The sequence below is a fragment of the Palaemon carinicauda genome, chromosome 4 (assembly GCF_036898095.1).
Source record: "Palaemon carinicauda isolate YSFRI2023 chromosome 4, ASM3689809v2, whole genome shotgun sequence".
Taxonomy (NCBI): Eukaryota; Metazoa; Arthropoda; class Malacostraca; order Decapoda; family Palaemonidae; genus Palaemon; species Palaemon carinicauda.
Genome location: NC_090728.1, coordinates 73,824,907 through 73,842,331, shown reverse-complemented (window position 1 = coordinate 73,842,331; position 17,425 = coordinate 73,824,907). Strand labels below are relative to the sequence as shown.

Sequence of the window (17,425 nt, the reverse complement as noted above, 5' to 3'; positions counted from 1 at the left end):
TCATGGCCGCTCACGTGCAGCCTTCCGCCACCTTCGCCTTTTGGAGGACTGGTCAACTCCGGTAGGCTCGGGTTCGACCTTCTTCAGCGCCGGGACAAACTTCCGGATGCTTACCATGAGTGGGGGTTCATGGTATTTTGCTAGGAGCCTTCTCTTCTTCTGCCTCAACATCTGGAGTATCTAGCCATGATATTGAGTCAACGGCCTTACCACGTTGGAAACCCCGCTTCTCGTCCGTCCAGCGAGGTTAAGCAACGTCGGGTCTGGTTGGTACTTGGATGGGTGTCCGCCTGGGGACGCCAGATTCTGTTGCTGCCTCCTCCGAGCCTTCCCTTCAGTTGACTGGCAAGGCTGGGGAGAGTCGCAGCACCTGTTCTCAGTCAAGCAGAGCTTGCAGCCCTACCTTGGAACGTTTCCTAATTCTCTTTTCCTCATTGACCCGTCTAAAGTTCCGAACGGTCGCCTCAGGATAAGTTCCCTGTGGGGCGGCCCAAGTTCCGGTGGTTTCAAAGCAATGATTAACCGGACTTTCTGGCCCCTATGGGACCAGCGGAACGATTAGACCTGCAATGGGTGTCGACCTATAGAACCTCTTGATGGTAGTGGATATTCTCGTCCTTTCCCCCACATTTTTTATGCTGTTCTCGGACTCGTCAAAGAAAAGGGGGGGGGGGGGGCATGTTCCGGTCCAGGCCTATGGTCAGGACCTGAAGGATACCTCTCCATCATTCAGGTAGGCTTAGGGGCCGTAGTCTGGCCCCTCTACAGATCCTACAGCTCCTGCCGAGTCGCTCCGTGCGCATCGACTTCATGGTACTGGCGTGTTCTAACCAGCAGGGGACGCATTTTCTGCCTTCGCATCTTGCAGTAGAGATACTGAGATGATTTGAGATCCTCTCAATACCACCATCGGCTCTCTCATTCCGGGCAGAGGAATGTTCTCTCCGACTATCCGAGCAGAGCTTCGTAGAAAGAGTGTACCTGGAGGTCTTTGGCCTTGAGTAACCAGCAAGTCCTGGCCTGGGGGACCTGATCGCGACAGCTTGGAACCTCAAGCTTCCGCTGTTCTTCCCCCCAGTCTCAGACCCCGAGACTCTGGCAAGATGCATTCCAGTGATGGTGGGACAACATCGACGCCTGCGTCTTCCCTCCTTTGTTGTCTGTTGAGAATGGGTCTCAACAAGACCAGGTTGTCTGTCAACCTTTCAATGGCCCTGAGAGCTCCACTGGGTCTATACGCAGAACGGTTTCCAGACCCTCTGCTTCCCCTGACGGAACTCCCGGGAGAGCTTCTCCCACGGCACAGACTTCTCGAACAACCACACTGCAACATCTTTCACGAGCCGGGGCGTCGCCTCGGCTTCATGCCTGAAGACACTACGCCTCCTCCTCAAGAAGAGACAACCCGCTACAGTCGCGGGACGGAGGTCGCGTCATCTGCGATAGTCATCTGCAGGGGTCTTCTAGGCGAAGTGGAGAGTCTTCAGTGGTTGGTGTCGTGGGAGATATACCTCTTCCCTTGAGGCCTCTTCTCCAGCAATAACGAACTTATTGCCTTTGGGAGGGGGAAACTCCTTTCCGCTCTCAGCAATGAAGCCTGTCGCTCAGCCTTCAGGCTTAAAGGAATAACTTTTTCCTTCCCGCTGGACCTTTCCTCGCTCATGCGAAGCTGCGAACGTCCCTGCCCTAGTCAGAGTGAGACCTCCAACATGGAGTATGGCTCGGACTTTTTAGTCCCTTCAGAGACCTTCGCAAGACCCTTTACGTCAGGCCTCTGATCCTATTCCGTCTTGGGTCTCCTGCTCACTCTGGCCGCGGCCAGTGTGTAAGCAATCTTCTTGGTCTTGTACGACTCCGCCCTTTCTAAGGAATGGGGGAAGGCAACATTCAGGTTCGCTCCTGAGTTTGTTGGCTAGACTCAGAATCTTGGGGTCCCGGCCTTCGGTCCAATCCCTTCAAGATTTCGAGTCACCATTCTATATCTGATGTCCCAAAACCTTCTCCTTCTTGCCAGTAAAGGAATCGAGAGGCTAGCTTTGGGAACAGCTGCAGTTTGTCCTCACGTGCAGCCGGGTTGGGAGCACAAGAAGGACACGGGGGAGAGTCACCAGTATACCTGTTCAGCTCGAACTCAAGGACATTCATCTCGACCTGAATCCAGACCCTCCCCCGTCACGTCGCCCTACAACATGATGTCGGATACATCGCAACGTCCCTCGCCTTCGAGTAATACTACTCTGTGACGCAGGTGCTACAAGCGGGAGTCTGGAAGCGTCTAATGACCTTCGCAGCCCGCTTCCTGCTGGGCGTGACCCACAGGAGTTTTGATACGTTTCTATCGCTCTGTGGTGGCTACACAACAGCTGGTCTAACCTCAGGCTCCTTTTTGGACAGGTAGCAGAAGGTTGAGGGCATTGTTATCAGGTTTTAGTCTGCATGAACGAAGGTAGTATGTCTGGCAATTACTTCTTTCTTCATTTTCCCCTCTACTGGGAAGCAGCATCCTGGTCTCTGCATAGCTGACCTCGAACCTCTGCAGGTAAACCATGCTTCCTTGTGTTCCGAATATTGAGTCAATACTGTCGCGTCCCCCATACCCTGACGAGGTGGTATTGGGAACGTCCTAACCCAGAGTTCTTCTGGAACTCCAGGTCAACTGCCTAGGACAGGTCACACTTCTTCCTTCACACACAAGCTTATGTAGGCCACACGGTTCCTTGCGAACTTGTGAGGTGCAGGGACTCCTTTTCTCGAGTGCGACTCACTCGGATTCTGAGTCCCCGGGTAAAGCCAAAGCCAGTATGGCTGGGAACTTTCCATCCTTCCTAAGGGGTAAGTCACCCAATGTAAATAGCGTGGTTTGTATTTCGGTTACGGAACAAATGACAAATTCGAAGATAATTTGTATTTTTCCTAACCATACAAACCTTAGCTATTTACATATATTTGCCCGCCAGCCCTGTCCCCCAAGACAAGTCCTACCTCTAAGTGAAAGTGGAGCATTCACCTGTGTGTGAGGGGGGGAGGGGTAGCTAGCTACCACTCCCCTACCCCCCCCCCTCCCGCTAACTAGCGCGGGGGTATTACACCCTTGTTAAATTCTAGTGGCTCGCCATTTCAGCTACGCTAAAGGGTAAACCCAATGTAAATAGCTAAGGTTTGCATGGTTAGGAAAAATACAAATTATCTTCGAATTTGTCATATTTATGATTATTCTTCATCATATAAGTGGTGAGCCTCCATTTATAGCAGTTTTTTTCCATGGAAAAGCCTCACACCGAGTATAAATAATTCTCTGGTACACTTCCATCAGGACGACACGGCTCGAGCCCAAAAAATGTATTTTGATGTAGGAAAAATCTATTTTTGGGTGAGATAGCCATGTCGTCCTGATGTCCCACCCTTTACGTCCTACTTTTCCCTGCCCCCTTTGCTCGTTGGAGGCTTCTATTTCACAGTAGCTCAGCTGTGATGTGGAATGAGAGGCAGGAACGTATAGGGGCACTCGAAGGTGACAGGAGGTGTAGTGGCTCCTTACTTATCCTTCCCCTTAGTGGATTAGACTGGGTAAGGTCTGTTTGGGGTGCAGATATCTATGGTTATCTTATGATACGTCCCTGATTATACACGATATCTTCGGATAGTCGTTTCTGGGGTTTGGAACCCTGTGATACCTGACGGTAATTCTCTTTTAATATCAATTGCAGAAATATTATACTGTAGAAGTTGCCAGAAGGAACTTCCATCAGGACGACATTGCTATCTCACCCAAAATTAGAATTTTCCTACGTCAGAATCCCTTTGAAATGATTCCCATTAAATTCAAATCCTAGACCTATTGAGTCTAGAATTCAGATTAGGTTATATATTTCAAACTTTGTTGACTTTTTTCTTCCCTTCACTGGCATCCCACTTCCATCTAAGTGTAAGAGTCAGCAATATGAACATAAAGGAAGGTTCATAGAAATAGACAATTTTAATAATAACCTTTTTATTTCTATACTCACTGATGTTCATATACATACCCACCCATACCCACTTGTGATGTCAAGGAATAGGGACTATTTTTAACTTGAAAACTGAAAAATGGGCAATTCTTAGTTTGAAACTTCCCATTTTCCCTTAGATTGTCTCATTACATTACTGGGCCATATATATTATCTTTAGAAAGGAAAGGTAATGGGAACAAATTTTGCAAAATTTTCGTGGTAAATGTCAATAGAACAAGCTTCTTAAAAGAAGCAATATGAATATAAGGTGAGAATAGAAATGAAAAAAATTATTATTAATATTGTGTTTTCTAGAGTAAGTTTTATTTGTAATTTTTCTCTACTTTTTTTTCAGAAACCTATTATGTTACAAGGCCATGAGCGTTCTATAACGCAAATTAAATTCAATAGAGAAGGGGATCTTCTCTTTTCTGCTTCCAAGGATACCAAACCCAATGTTTGGTATTCAATCAATGGAGAACGCCTTGGCACCTTTGATGGGCACACAGGTACTGTCTGGTCCTTGGATGTTAAATGGGATTCAACACATTTTGTTACTGGATCTGCTGATCAAACTATGAGGTAAGTTTGGATTTTTTATTAGTTTGGAACTATTTTTATTGAAATTATAAAAATATAAAAAAACGGTGGTCCGAAAGTTCCACCAAATCAATTTCACCTAGAAAATTCCTTCCTCAAGAATTTATCCCTTGGAAAATACATCCCCCTAATTATACTACTGTTTATTGATTTAAAAATACTTTGTTCCGGCACTAAATAAAAACTTTCGCTATTTATAGGGATTATACTTTCGGTGAAGCTGGAAGACTAGCCTTAAGACTTTAAAGCGAGGTAAAACTACCCGCCTGCTAGTTAGCGCAGTCAAACACTAGTGTTTTCTTGTCACTTTTGCTTTTGGCTCGGCTGAGAGCGAGCGTTACAGCTCTTTGTCTCTCCAACTGTTTAGACTTGTCATTTTTTTTTTTTTTTTTCCCCTGACAGGTGTGCTCGTTTCTCACTGCCATCCATCATGTGGAACAGTCCAGGCCCTGAAGGATGCACCTGTGAATCTTTCATGTCCTCTGCCGAGACTGAGGACGACGTTATGATCTGGATAACACATGCGATTAATGCAGGTAGTGGCCTTCCTCCCAGTGGGAGAGATTTGGGCGCCAGCGCAAGAAGAATGCCAAGAAAGATTCTTTGCCTTTGAGGTCTTCCTCAAAGTTGAAGAAACCTGCTTGACCTGTCTTCTGGAGAATGGTCAAATAGGAATGTAGAGCAATTAACACCAGGTCAACAGTGTTGCTTACCCTAGAGAAGCAGCTCTGCCCCATCCCTTGGGTGGATCCTTATCTATTTCTGGTTTGTTCTGTAACTGGAATACAAATCTTTACTATTTAATGGGGTATTGCTTTTGGCGAAGCTGAAAGGATGAGCCTTTAAAATTTAGTTAGGGTTAACTACCCATTTCGCTGGGGTAAGGTGGCTAGCTAGCTACTCCTCTCACTCATACCTGTAGGCTAACTGCTTCACTTTGCTTTTGGCTCGAATGGAAAACGGTTGCTGCCGCATTTCCTCCTCGCAATTTTGGACTGCCATTAATCTTTTTGGCTTTCTCTTTCCAGTGTTTGTGTGTGTTGGAGCCATCCCTGCAGCCATGCATACCTGCCCTGGTCTTGAGGGCCACACCTGTGGTATCTTTATGTCTGCTGAGGACACTGATCCTCACAGCCTTTGCCCAGTTTGCAAGGTCCAATGGTGTAGTGAGTCTAATAAGTGTAATGAATGCTTGGAGTGGTCTGCCTCCCAGTGGTAATTGTTTGGGCACCGGCGTAAGAAGCCTAAGCGGGACTCTTCTCCTTCGAAGGTTACTTTGAAGTAGAAGAAACCTGAGGCTTCTTTTGCTTCCCGATCTTCCTCCGGGGTCCTGTTCATTCGGTCTCCTTCGCGGGACCGTCAAGCAGTAGCGCAGGCCGCTTAACTCCTGACAACCTCAGTCCTTAAGAGACGATGTCGCTTCCCCTAGCCAAGCGACCCTGCCTCTCTCCCGGGGGCCTCTTAACGAGAGAAAGCATTGTGACGGGCAAGAGGGTTCTAGAACTTGGGTAAATTGCTCCCCCAGTTTGAATCTAAATTTCTGTCATCTTTTTCTTCCTCCGAATATTACTTCGACCTTCTCCTAATTTAGTAAACTTCCGTCGTGTTAATATCCCAACCCTATGGGTAAAATTTACCTTATTATATGTGCATATATGTACATATATATATTTATCTTTATTTTTCTCATGGCGCAAAAGTTTCTACATCCGTTTTTGCTGCCTGCTTCGATGAATGGGAGGTGTTTGCATTCAAAGCTATATGTGAGAGTATTGGATGATCTCAGCCATCCAGAAGATGGTTTAGACCTATTCTCAAGTATTGGGTCTTCAGAATCCAGAGGGATCTATTACTTGGGGTAGAACTCTCAGCTTTTGGCTGGAAGCACATCATTACAGATATGGGGAGGATGATTCCATAGTTTCTTGGGTGCAGTCCGAACTGGCGGGTTCAGCTTACACCTGTGCCTCTATATTTGTTTTGATGCTATCTTTCGGGAAGGATATGTAGTGGACCATTTGCGAAGTATAATCTCTTTGTGCCGATAGTGGAAGTTTCCTTTCTGACGTGTGATGCCATTATGTTCTCAAGCAGGTAAATCAAACTACAGTAATCCCTCACCTATCGTGGTTAATGGGGACCAGAACCGACCGCGATAGGTGAAAAACCATTAAGTAGGTTCCCTCCCTATTTTTGGAATACGTACATTTTTTTGTGTACATGTATATATGATAACATTAAGTATATTAACCCTATAAATGCATATGTTATCATTAGTACATTAAAGAATCCTGTAAATAAATATTGATAATATAAATTATATAGGGTGAGTTCTGGACGAACCATACATATGGGTGTACTATACAAAAGCTCTCAAGACAACATATATTATTTTAAGCTAGTTAGCATCTAAAGAGTGAAAGAGAAAACGGAGTTACACAGCTCTGTCCCTCCATTAGAGAACGGGAACCAACAGCGCATGAATGAAGAGTGTTTTTTGGTTTTTCTCATTACTGTTGTAATATTTTGTCTCTAAGTTATGGTTTGTGGTGCTTATGAATATGCTAGGAGTGTGAAGGTTAGGTATTGTACACCTAAATATGACTATATGTGATGATATGACGAGGTTTTTAAATATTAAACTTAGCCGGTGAATATATAATAGCTGACGTCTCCGACGACTCGACAGATTCCAAAAAACTCGCGAGCGATCGCCGTGAAGGTTGCGGGTGTGACCACCAGCGCCGACTATCGGCCAGATACCGCATATACTTGTCAATTTCTCCTGTTCTTCTCTGTCGGTCTTGTCGACAAGTTGGTTCCGCTCGCTTTATGACCTCGAGTTTTCTACCGAATTGGTGAAGTACTTGGTTTTGGTTTTATTGCTTTAGCCGTGTTGGATTATTCAATACTATCTTCAAAAGAAATGCTTTTGAAAGGAGAGGAAAAGTGTTTTGCCCTTGCTTTTTTTTTTTAATCTCTGGTTTTTCCATAGAGAAAAGATGGCCGACCCTTCCCTTAGTGTACGGAAGTGTGTTTAAGGCTTTTAGTAATTATTTTATCACTTTATAAATTATTGTTGATATTTATAGATTTACCTCTATATATTTTATATTTTATATCTCACCCGCCTTTATTAGGCCTCTTCGATTAGCTTTCCATTTATACTAAACATCAAGATAAATTTTATGTTTTGTTTATATGCGGCATTTACCTATTCCTTGTAGGCGGTCCTAACTTGGAAAACGAAGTTAAACAACGTTGAGCCCATTCAACTTTTATTTTTGTTAAGTTTAAATCAGTTGCTCTGTAAGAGTGATGAGATGAATATTTTAAGAAATATATTCTTTGAATAGTCTTCGTGCTGTTTTTTCAAAGATGAACTAACGTTTGGTTTATTTATGCTACGCAGTTTGCGCTCTATCGTTACGATAGAGAAAGAGAGAATCACGGTTTCACTTTGCAGAAAGAGTAAATCGATTTTGAGGTTTTGTTCATTCTTCTTTCAAACTGAAGTGTTTTAGATACTAATTTAAAGGAACTTGTTAATTTTCAATTTCTTAGTCCTTTCAGTTTTTTCCTTTAGTCAAATAACCTGTTATTGACGAAGGGTGAGTGGGCCATTCTCTTGTGTGTGACAAGAGAGAGAGAGAGAGAGAAAGAGAGAACGATCCGATCTTTATTCTCGTCCCAAGTCTCTGTACAAGGAGTTTGGGAGCGAGTAACGTTGTTCTGGATTCAGTTTTTTACTCTCGTCCCAAGTCTCTGTACGGGGATAGAGGATAAACGTTTTAGTTTTTATTCTCGTCCCAAGGCACTGTACGGTGAGAGATTGAAAACGTAGTCCGTAGTGAACTAGTGTTTAGTCTCCTCCCCAGTCACTGATCTTTTTAACTTTATATATTTCCGTTTTATTCGATATATATGTATATGTTTATTGATTTTTGCATGTGTGTTTCGTTTTGTACTAATGTGCTTACATTATACGACTCATTTCGCAATTCTAACCTTTTGATGTAAGGGAGAATTGCGTGCTTCAGGTAGAAATCAGTTTTATTCATGTTTAATGTGAAATTATTGAAAAATACGATATCAGTGAAGTAAGTGCAAAAAACATGTTCTGTGTTGCGGAGGGTTCGTTTGTTCGTGCTTGTCACTTGCCTAGTCCGAGACCTCTTTCAGGCTCCCCTGCACCAGGGAGAAGGAATGTCGTAGGACCTAAGGGAGTGAGGAGTGTAAACCAACGAACAGACGTTCCCTCAAAGGTATCAGACGTTGCTCGGCAAGCACGTCCTTGCCATAAGACAGGAGAGACGAAGTTTCTCCTCGTCTTCCGATGATTCGTCTCTTTAAAAGCCTGGGCGTTAAGTTTCGAGACGGTTGAAACATTTATTAGTTCCTTCAGAACAAGTTCAACGTCCTAGCTGTAGTCATAATAAGAGTCCCGTTCATAGCGATGACGTTCATGTACAGACGTTTTCTGCCACAGACTCGACGTGACGTTGAGCGGTAGACACAACGTGACATCGAGTGTCAGTCACCGTAGTCTCGATATAGCATCGATCAGCAGTCACTGCTGTTTACTACGTGACGTTTGAACGTCAGCCACTGCAGTCACAGGTTGATCCGAAGTTAGATATGCTGTTAAAGCTTTCTTCTTCAATAGAAGCTTTCGATCCTGTTCCTGTGCGAAAGGATCCTTTGCTTTTTGTACGTCACGGTTCTGGGATACGTGATTCGGGTCTTCAACCTTCTAGACGAGCTTTGTTACGCCACGCTGACGTTATCTCTAGTGACAGCTTTGCTGTTAAGCGAGATGCGGAGCATAAATCTCGATGTAACTTTGATCGCTTTGAACGTCAGCCACCGCAGTCACAGCGTGACGTTGAGATGCAGACACCGCAGACACGACGTGACATTGAGCGGTAGACACCGTAGACATGACGTGACGTCGAGGGTCAGTCATCGTAGTCACGATATAGCATCGAACAGCAGTCACCGCTGTTACTACGGGACGTTTGAACGTCAGTTACTTCTGTCACGACGTGTAGTAGAATAACATTCTCTGCAGTCACAACGTGACATCGACCCTCCAACTTTAACTTCTGTTCATATACAAGTTGATGTAGGCTTTTCCTTCACGTCATTCTGAATATAAATCTCCTTCTCGCAAGACTTTAGATTTATCAGATGATGTGCCTTCTGAAGAAGTAGATGACCCCCTTTCAACTAATGTACCTTTGGGGAGTCATTCAGAAGAGGAGTAACCTAGTGTGGTCCAACAATCCCTTGTATTTTAATTATGAATTTCTTTAGTGAAATTTTGTCCTAGACTTTCTTCGACGCCTACTTTTACGAAGTCAGTTCTCTCTTGTTCTTCCAAGAGGGCCATGCTCTTACTGGGAGACTGGTTGGAATCCAGGAGAAGTTTAGGAAAGTCTGCTTTTGCTTTTCCTACTTCTTAATTAGCTTCTCGCTCGGGCATCTGGTGTGACACAGGAGAAGCTCGAGGAGAAGTTCTCGGCTTAGGAGTACCTGCCTCTGCCCAGGGAGACTTCTTAAGCCTTGTGGACTCTCCTCGTTGTCTAGCCATGAGACGCTCCACGATTTTATGGTCGGCTTCAGAGCTAGACCATCTCCTGTTAGGGTTTTTTTTTTTTTTTTCCGAGCGTTTGAAGTTTTTATTTGTTGGATTGGTCCCTGGGAGCCTTAAGTAAGAAGGTCTCTCCAGCTGTCAATGTATTGCTGTACAATTATGTCATGCATGAACAAGGCTATCAGGGATGGCTCCAATGATCTGGCAGCCACGTTCACTGCAGGAGTACTTGAGATGTAAGTGCGCTCAATGTGTTCATTGTCAAGACAAACTTCACGATGAAGACTACCAAATCTGTCTTGGCAGCAGTAAGGGAAGGCGACTGGATGGTCTCTCTCGACCTTCAGGATGCATTCTTCCACATCCCGATTCATCCAAACTTTCAACAACATCTGAGGTTTGTGGACGGGAAAGTAATGTACCGATTTTGAGCACTGTACTTCGGCCTCATTCCTGCTCCTCTTGTTTTTACAAGGCCCTTGCAAAATGTAGCAAGCTTTCTACATTTTTTGAGGATTCAGAGCCTCCCTTTATTTTGACGACTGGCTAATCAGGGTGTCGTCATTAAATCGCTGTCTGGAGAGCCTCTAATGGACATTAGACCTAACCAAGGGGCTAGGTCTCATAGTGAACGTAGAGAAGTCGTAACTTACAGTACCCCATCCCAGACTATTCTTTATTTGGGAATGGAGATACAGTGTCTGATTTTTCGGGCCTTTTCGTCTCCCACAAGAATGGAACAAGCTCTGTTAAAAGTCCTTCACTTGCAAGAGAAAAACAGTTGCTCTGTAAGAGTTTGAACTAGCCTCGTAGGAACACTTTCATCGCTGGAGTAGTTTATCTCTCTGGGGAGACTCAACCTTTGCCCTCTCCAATTTCACCTAAACCATTGGAACAAGGAGAAGGGCTTAGAGAGTATCTTCCCAATCTCCAACTCAGTCTAGACATGTCTGACTTGGTGGGACAGCAACATCAGACTTCGAGAAGGTCTTTCTCTTGCGATCAGGAACCCAAACCATGTGTTGTATTCAGATGCATCGGATTTGGGTTAGGGAGCTCCACTGGACAGTCTGGAATGCTCGGGTCTTTGGTCCACGGATCAGAAGGAACTCCATTTAAGGCAAGTAACATCCCTCCTTTGGCGAGATTTGTGCAAGGAAAAATGAATGTCTTGGCGGACTGCCTCAGCAGAAGAGGACAAGTCATCTCCATGGAGTGGACGTTGCACAAGACTGTGTGCGAGAAGCTATGGATGACATGGGGTCAACCCACCATAGATCTTTTTGCGACTTCACTGACAAAGAGGCTCTCGACTTACTGCTTTCCAGTTCCGGATCCAGAGGCAGCCCACATAGACGCTTTCCTGCTGGACTGGTCTCACATGGACGTTTATGCCTTTCCACCTTTCAAGATCCTAAACAAGGTGCTGCAGAAGTTCACCTCTCACGAAGGGACCAGGTTGATGTTGGTTGCTCCACGCTGGCCCGCGAGAGAGTGGTTCACAGAGGTAGACGTTCCAAGAAGTCTGCCGTTGCGGATGGATCTTTTGCGACAGCCTCACGTAAAGAGATTTCATCAAAGCCTCCCCACGCTTTGTCTAACTGCCTTCAGACTATCGAAAGACACTCTTGAGCTCGAGGGTTTTCGAAGGAGGCAGCTAGAGCGATCGCGAGGGCTAGAAGATCCTCTACCATCAGGATCTATCAGTCGAAATGGGAGGTATTTAGAGACTGGTGCAAGTCCTCCTCTATTTCCTCTTCCAAGTGCCTCTGTAGCGCAGATTGCGGATTTTCTGCTTTATCTGAGAAACGGTCGCTCCCTCTCTGCATCCACCATTAAAGGCTACAGAAGCATGTTAGCTTCTGTTTTCAGGCATAGGGGTTTGGATCTTTCTAATAACAAAGATCTCCAAGACCTGCTTAAGTCTTTCGAGACTTCCAAGGAGCGTCATATTTTGACTCCTGCTTGGAACTTGGACGTGGTCCTACGGTTCCTTATGTCAAACAGGTTTGAACCATTAAATTCAGCCTCCCTGAAGGATCTTACCCTCAAGACACGTTTTTTTTGGTGTGCTTGGCTTCGGCTAAAAGGGTTAGTGAGATACATGCTTTTAGCAAGAACATCGGCTTCTCCACTAAAGCAGTATGCGCTCTTCAACTTGGTTTTTTGGCCAAGAATGGACTTCCGTCTCGTCCTTGGCCTAAATCATTTGATATCCCCAGTCTTTCTGAGATTGTGGGGAATGAAGTTGAAAGAGTGCTGTGCCCCGTTAGAGCTCTTAAATTTTATTTATCCAGAGCTAAACCACTACGAGGTTGTTCAGAGGCTTTATAGTGCTCCGTTAAAAAGCCCTCTTTGCCCATGTCTAAGAATGCGTGGTCTTATTTTATTAGACTTTTAATTCGGGAGGCACACACTCATTTAAGTGAGAAGGATCGTAATTTACTTAAAGTCAAGGCTCAGGAAGTCAGAGCGATAGCAACTTCAGTAGCGTTTAAGCAAAATAGATCCATTAAAAGTATTATGGACGCGACCTTTTGGAGAGGCAAGTCGGTATTCGCTTCATATTTCTTGAAAGATGTCCAGACTCTTTATGAGGACTGCTACACACGGGACCATTCGTAGCAGCGAGTGCAGTAATGGGTGAAGGCTCTACCACTACATTCCCTTAATCCCAATATCCTTTTAATCTACAGTGAACCCTCGCTACTTCGCGGTTCGACAATCGCGGATTCACCACTTCGCGGGGTTTTCCCATAACCCATATATATATACATATCGCGGATTTTCCGGAAAATTCGAAAATACCGCGAAATCTGAAGATAACCAAATACGATATTTTGTTACCTGTAATTCCATTAATACTGTAATTAGTAATATCTGCTCTTACTGATTGTTCATTGCATTACATATGATATATAATTCAGCACAGAAAGAAATAAAACACGAAAAGAGAATGTGATCATACGATAATTCAGTACGTAGTAAAATTAAATCGAACATGAAACGCAAATCAGATGCAGTCATACCATATTAGAATGGTGTGTACTGTAATGGATGTGCTTCTTTTCCATGAATCTTTTGTATGTATACGTACGTAGTACAGTACTGCATCCAATAATATTCTTTGTTGCAAAAATCACATTTCGAATACTGTAAGTACTGTAAGCGTACGAGAGAGAGAGAGAGAAAGAGAGAGAGAGAGAGAGAGGGAGAGAGAGGCGTAAAATAGCGTACGTACGTAAATTTTTTTATTATTGTTATTATTATTATTATTGTTGTTGTTGTTAATAAAATTATTATTGTTATTATTATTAATCATTATTATTATTATTATTACTGTACAGTATTATTATTATTATTTATTATTATTACGGTGTTGTACTTAATCTACGTACGTTCAGTATGCGCGGGGGCATCTTCTATGAGTAACCAACGCGCCATAGTACTGTAAGACGGGTTGTGATTGGTTCAAGCGCTGATAGATGACGAATCAAAACTCAAGTTTTGTTATCTAGCCTGTGATTGGTGTTTTGCCCGCATCTTCTACCCGCAGCATCAAAGTTCTCGCGGGGCTGCATCGTTCACTTTCTCTTTCCGCGTATTGCTGAGTAGACGTTCTTAACTTTGTGAAGTTTAATCTGTGCTGTGTGCGACTGTTTTAAGTTGAACTTTTTGTTGAACTTTCTGTTACAATGGCTCCCAAGCGTTCTGCTTCTAGTAAGGCTGGTAGTGAGCCTAAACGCCACCGAAGAATGATGACGATAGCTGAGAAGGTTACGCTTCTCGACATGTTAAAAGATGGTAGAAGTTACGCGGCCGCCGGCCGCCATTTTGGCATCAACGAATCCACCGTTCGCTACATCAGGAAGGACGAGGCGAACATTAGAAAGACTGCTGCAATCACCTATAGCAGATCAGCGAAGCAAGTCGTTACAACGCGTAATAAAACGATCGTACGCATGGAAGGTGCTTTAGCTGTGTGGATTGCCGACTGTCGGAAGAAAAACATAGCGTTGGATACGAACACCATCCGAACAAAGGCTTTGAGCTTGTATGAGAATTTTGCGGCAAAGGAACCTCATGACGACGATGGCGACCATGCTGAAGAAGATGATGATGTAGATGATCCTCAACCAGGGACCTCCACTGATTCCCAGCGTCAGAAACAACGTTTTTCCGCCAGCAAAGGATGGTTCGCGAAGTTTCAGAAACGCTTCGCCCTGAAAAGCGTTTCCCTGCATGGGGAGTCTGCTTCCGCTGACACTGCCGCTGCTGAAACTTACGTGAACCAGACTTTCAAGAACATTATCGCTGAAGGTGGATACAAGCCGGAACAAGTGTTTAATATGGATGAAACCGGCTTGTTTTGGAAGAGAATGCCGTCGCGAACTTTCCTGTTCAAAGAGGAAGCCAAAGCCTCTGGCTTTAAGGCATTCAAGGATCGCGTTACCCTCGTGATGTGTGGCAATGCTGCTGGATTTTTGTTAAAGCCGGGGCTTATTTATAAGTCGAAAAATCCTCGCGCTTTGAAAAACAAAAATAAGAATCTCCTTCCCGTGTACTGGATGCATAATCAAAAAGCATGGATTACGAAGATGCTGACCTCCAACTGGTTCCACCAGTGTTTCATCCCGCAAGTCCATGAATATCTCTTAGAGAAGGGCTTGCCATTCAAGATCCTTCTCCTTATGGATAACGCTGGTGGACACGCAACTGACCTGTCGCGTGAGGGCGTTCAGGTTGAGTTCCTGCCACCCAACACCACGTCATTAATTCAACCAATGGACCAGGGGGTTATCAGGGCGTTCAAGGCCCTCTACACGAAGAATACCTTGGCGGACCTCGTTGCGTGTGTGGATGCTGCCCAAGATGACGAGGATGAAGACTTCAACTTGAAGGCGTACTGGCGGCAGTACACCATAGCCACGTGCCTGCAGAATATTCAAAAGGCACTTCAAGAGATGAAACCTGCAACCGTAAATGCGAGCTGGAAGAAGCTGTGGCCCGATATTGTTTACGACGACAAGGGATTTACTCCGTCGGAAATCCAACACTCTGCAATACGGAAATCTGTGCAGTTGGCTGCCATAATTGGGGGTGACGGGTTTGGCGACATGACGACTGAAGACGTCGACGAGTTGTTGGACTGCCATTCCCAGCCCCTAACTGACGCAGACCTCGAAGACCTGACGAAATCGGCAAGTGAGGAAGAGAGTGAGGGTACCCAGGAAGAGACCCAAGAAAATGTAGAAGAAACGGGCTTAACATTAGAACGGCTCGCCAAGTTCTGCAACCATATGAAGGAGGCGAAAGAAATGTTGCAAGAGTGGGACGAGGATATGGTTCGCTCGATGCAATTCTGCAACAAGGTCGATGACATCACGACTCCCTACAGGATGCTCTTGGATCGAAAAAGAAGCAGCGGCAACAACTTCCGATCACAATGTTTTTTCAGCCTCGCAAAAAAGAGCCAGTTCCTCCTGCTAGTACGCCTTCGGAAGAAATTGAAGAAGTTGAAGAGGTGTCCCAGGAAAAGACACCTCCGTCTGAAGAGACGTAAAATACTATCATTGACTGCACAGTAGAACACATCATCAGCTTCATCATCATCATTTCTACTGTGCAGCAAATTCATCGCCATCGTCATTCAAGTTTTTCTTGAACTTCTTTCGTGGTGAGTACAGTAACAATCTTTATTTTTTACTTTAACCTGTTTTATAGTTTAGTAATGTACGTACTGTATGCATTAAGTTAAAGGGAAGGTTTTAAAAGTCTACATGTTGTAACCTATCATATTTTTTTTGTTTAAAATTTACATTTACGTACGTAAAACAATCTCTCTCTCTCTCTCTCTCTCTCTCTCTCTCTCTCTCTCTCTCTCTCTCTCTCTCTCTCTCTCTCTCTCTCTCTCTCTCTCAAATTGTTTTCCTGCTTTGCTACGTACAAGTACTGTATAATTTATATTTGTAAGGTAACATATTTTGTAAATGCTTTGTACTGTAAATACTGTATGTACTGTATCATTATTTATCACTATCATCATGCGTGTTAAATGCCTTGTTTGTTCTGAGCGTGGTTGTTTACTGAGCGTACACGCCGTCGTTTCAGGCGGCGTCATAAAGAAAAAGATTTCATTTGGAAGTCCTAAGAAAAATACGTAAACTAAAACATTGGTAATAAAAAAATCAACATACAGTACTGTATAATCAATATAATCGATGCAAAAACTAACCATACGTACATATATGTGTACACTAAATGAGTTTGTTTCTTCATTATGATCAGAGATGAACGTAAACAAAACATTGGTTGCCATTTTTTATCGTGCTTTTTAGGTGTTTAGGAAACACATGATATAAAATCGCCTTTAATATTTGTGCCTGTTTTAGTTTAGGGTGCTGTAGTACATGCATTAAGTGTTCTGTACATTAAAGGGTGGTTTGTTAACAGTACTACGTACAAGGGAAGGTTTTAAAAGTCCGAATATACATGTTAAATAAATAGGTAAATATGCTGTCACTACTTCGCGGATTTTCACCTATCGCGCCCGCGTCTGGAACCTATCTACCGCGATAAACGAGGGTTCACTGTACTCTTGAAATTTTTAATCTTATTTTTGGGTTGTACGGGAGACTAAGAAGTCTTTCGCAATCTTTTTGATTTGGCGGGTGGTCAAAATGTTGTTTCTTGAGAGCGCCCAGATTAAGGGTATTGATGAGGTCCTGTTATAGGGGTGTTCGCCCTGGATATAACAGCTCCTGGGAGTCTTTCAGCATCCTGAGAGGATGGCTGGGCTTCGTGAGGAAAGCAGACTAATGAGGCAAAGTAATTATCAGAGTCAGCTTCCTTACCAGGTACCTATACTTAAGTTGGTTTTTTATGAAATAATTGTCAAAAAACTCTTGAGCATATATGCCTTTATTGTATTAATACTGGTCTCTACCCACCACCATGGGTGTGAATCAGCTATTATATATTCACCGGCTAAGTTTAATATTTAAAAATGATATTTTGATTATAAAATAAATTTTTGAATATACTTACCCGGTGAATATATAAATTAAAGGCCCTCCCTTCCTCCCCGATAGAGACCCAGCGGACTGAGAAGAACTGGAGAAATTTACAAGTATATGCGGTATCTGGCCGATAGTCGGCGCTGGTGGTCACACCCGCAACCTTCACGGCGATCGCTCGCGAGTTTTTTGGAATCTGTCGAGCCGTCGGAGACGTCAGCTAT

The 17,425-nt window shown here is 44.0% G+C and overlaps 1 protein-coding gene and 1 pseudogene across 1 annotated transcript in view; both read left to right on the top strand.

Moving 5' to 3' along the window:
• The window catches only part of eIF3i (eukaryotic translation initiation factor 3 subunit i), a 78,083-nt gene that overhangs the window by 28,522 nt on the left and 32,136 nt on the right, over positions 1–17,425 (top strand). The window contains exon 2 of the mRNA XM_068372370.1: positions 4,345–4,571. Within this exon, the coding sequence (XP_068228471.1) occupies positions 4,345–4,571 (227 nt within the window). The remainder of the gene's footprint in view (positions 1–4,344; positions 4,572–17,425) is intronic.
• On the top strand, positions 197–315 carry LOC137640347 (5S ribosomal RNA; annotated as a pseudogene).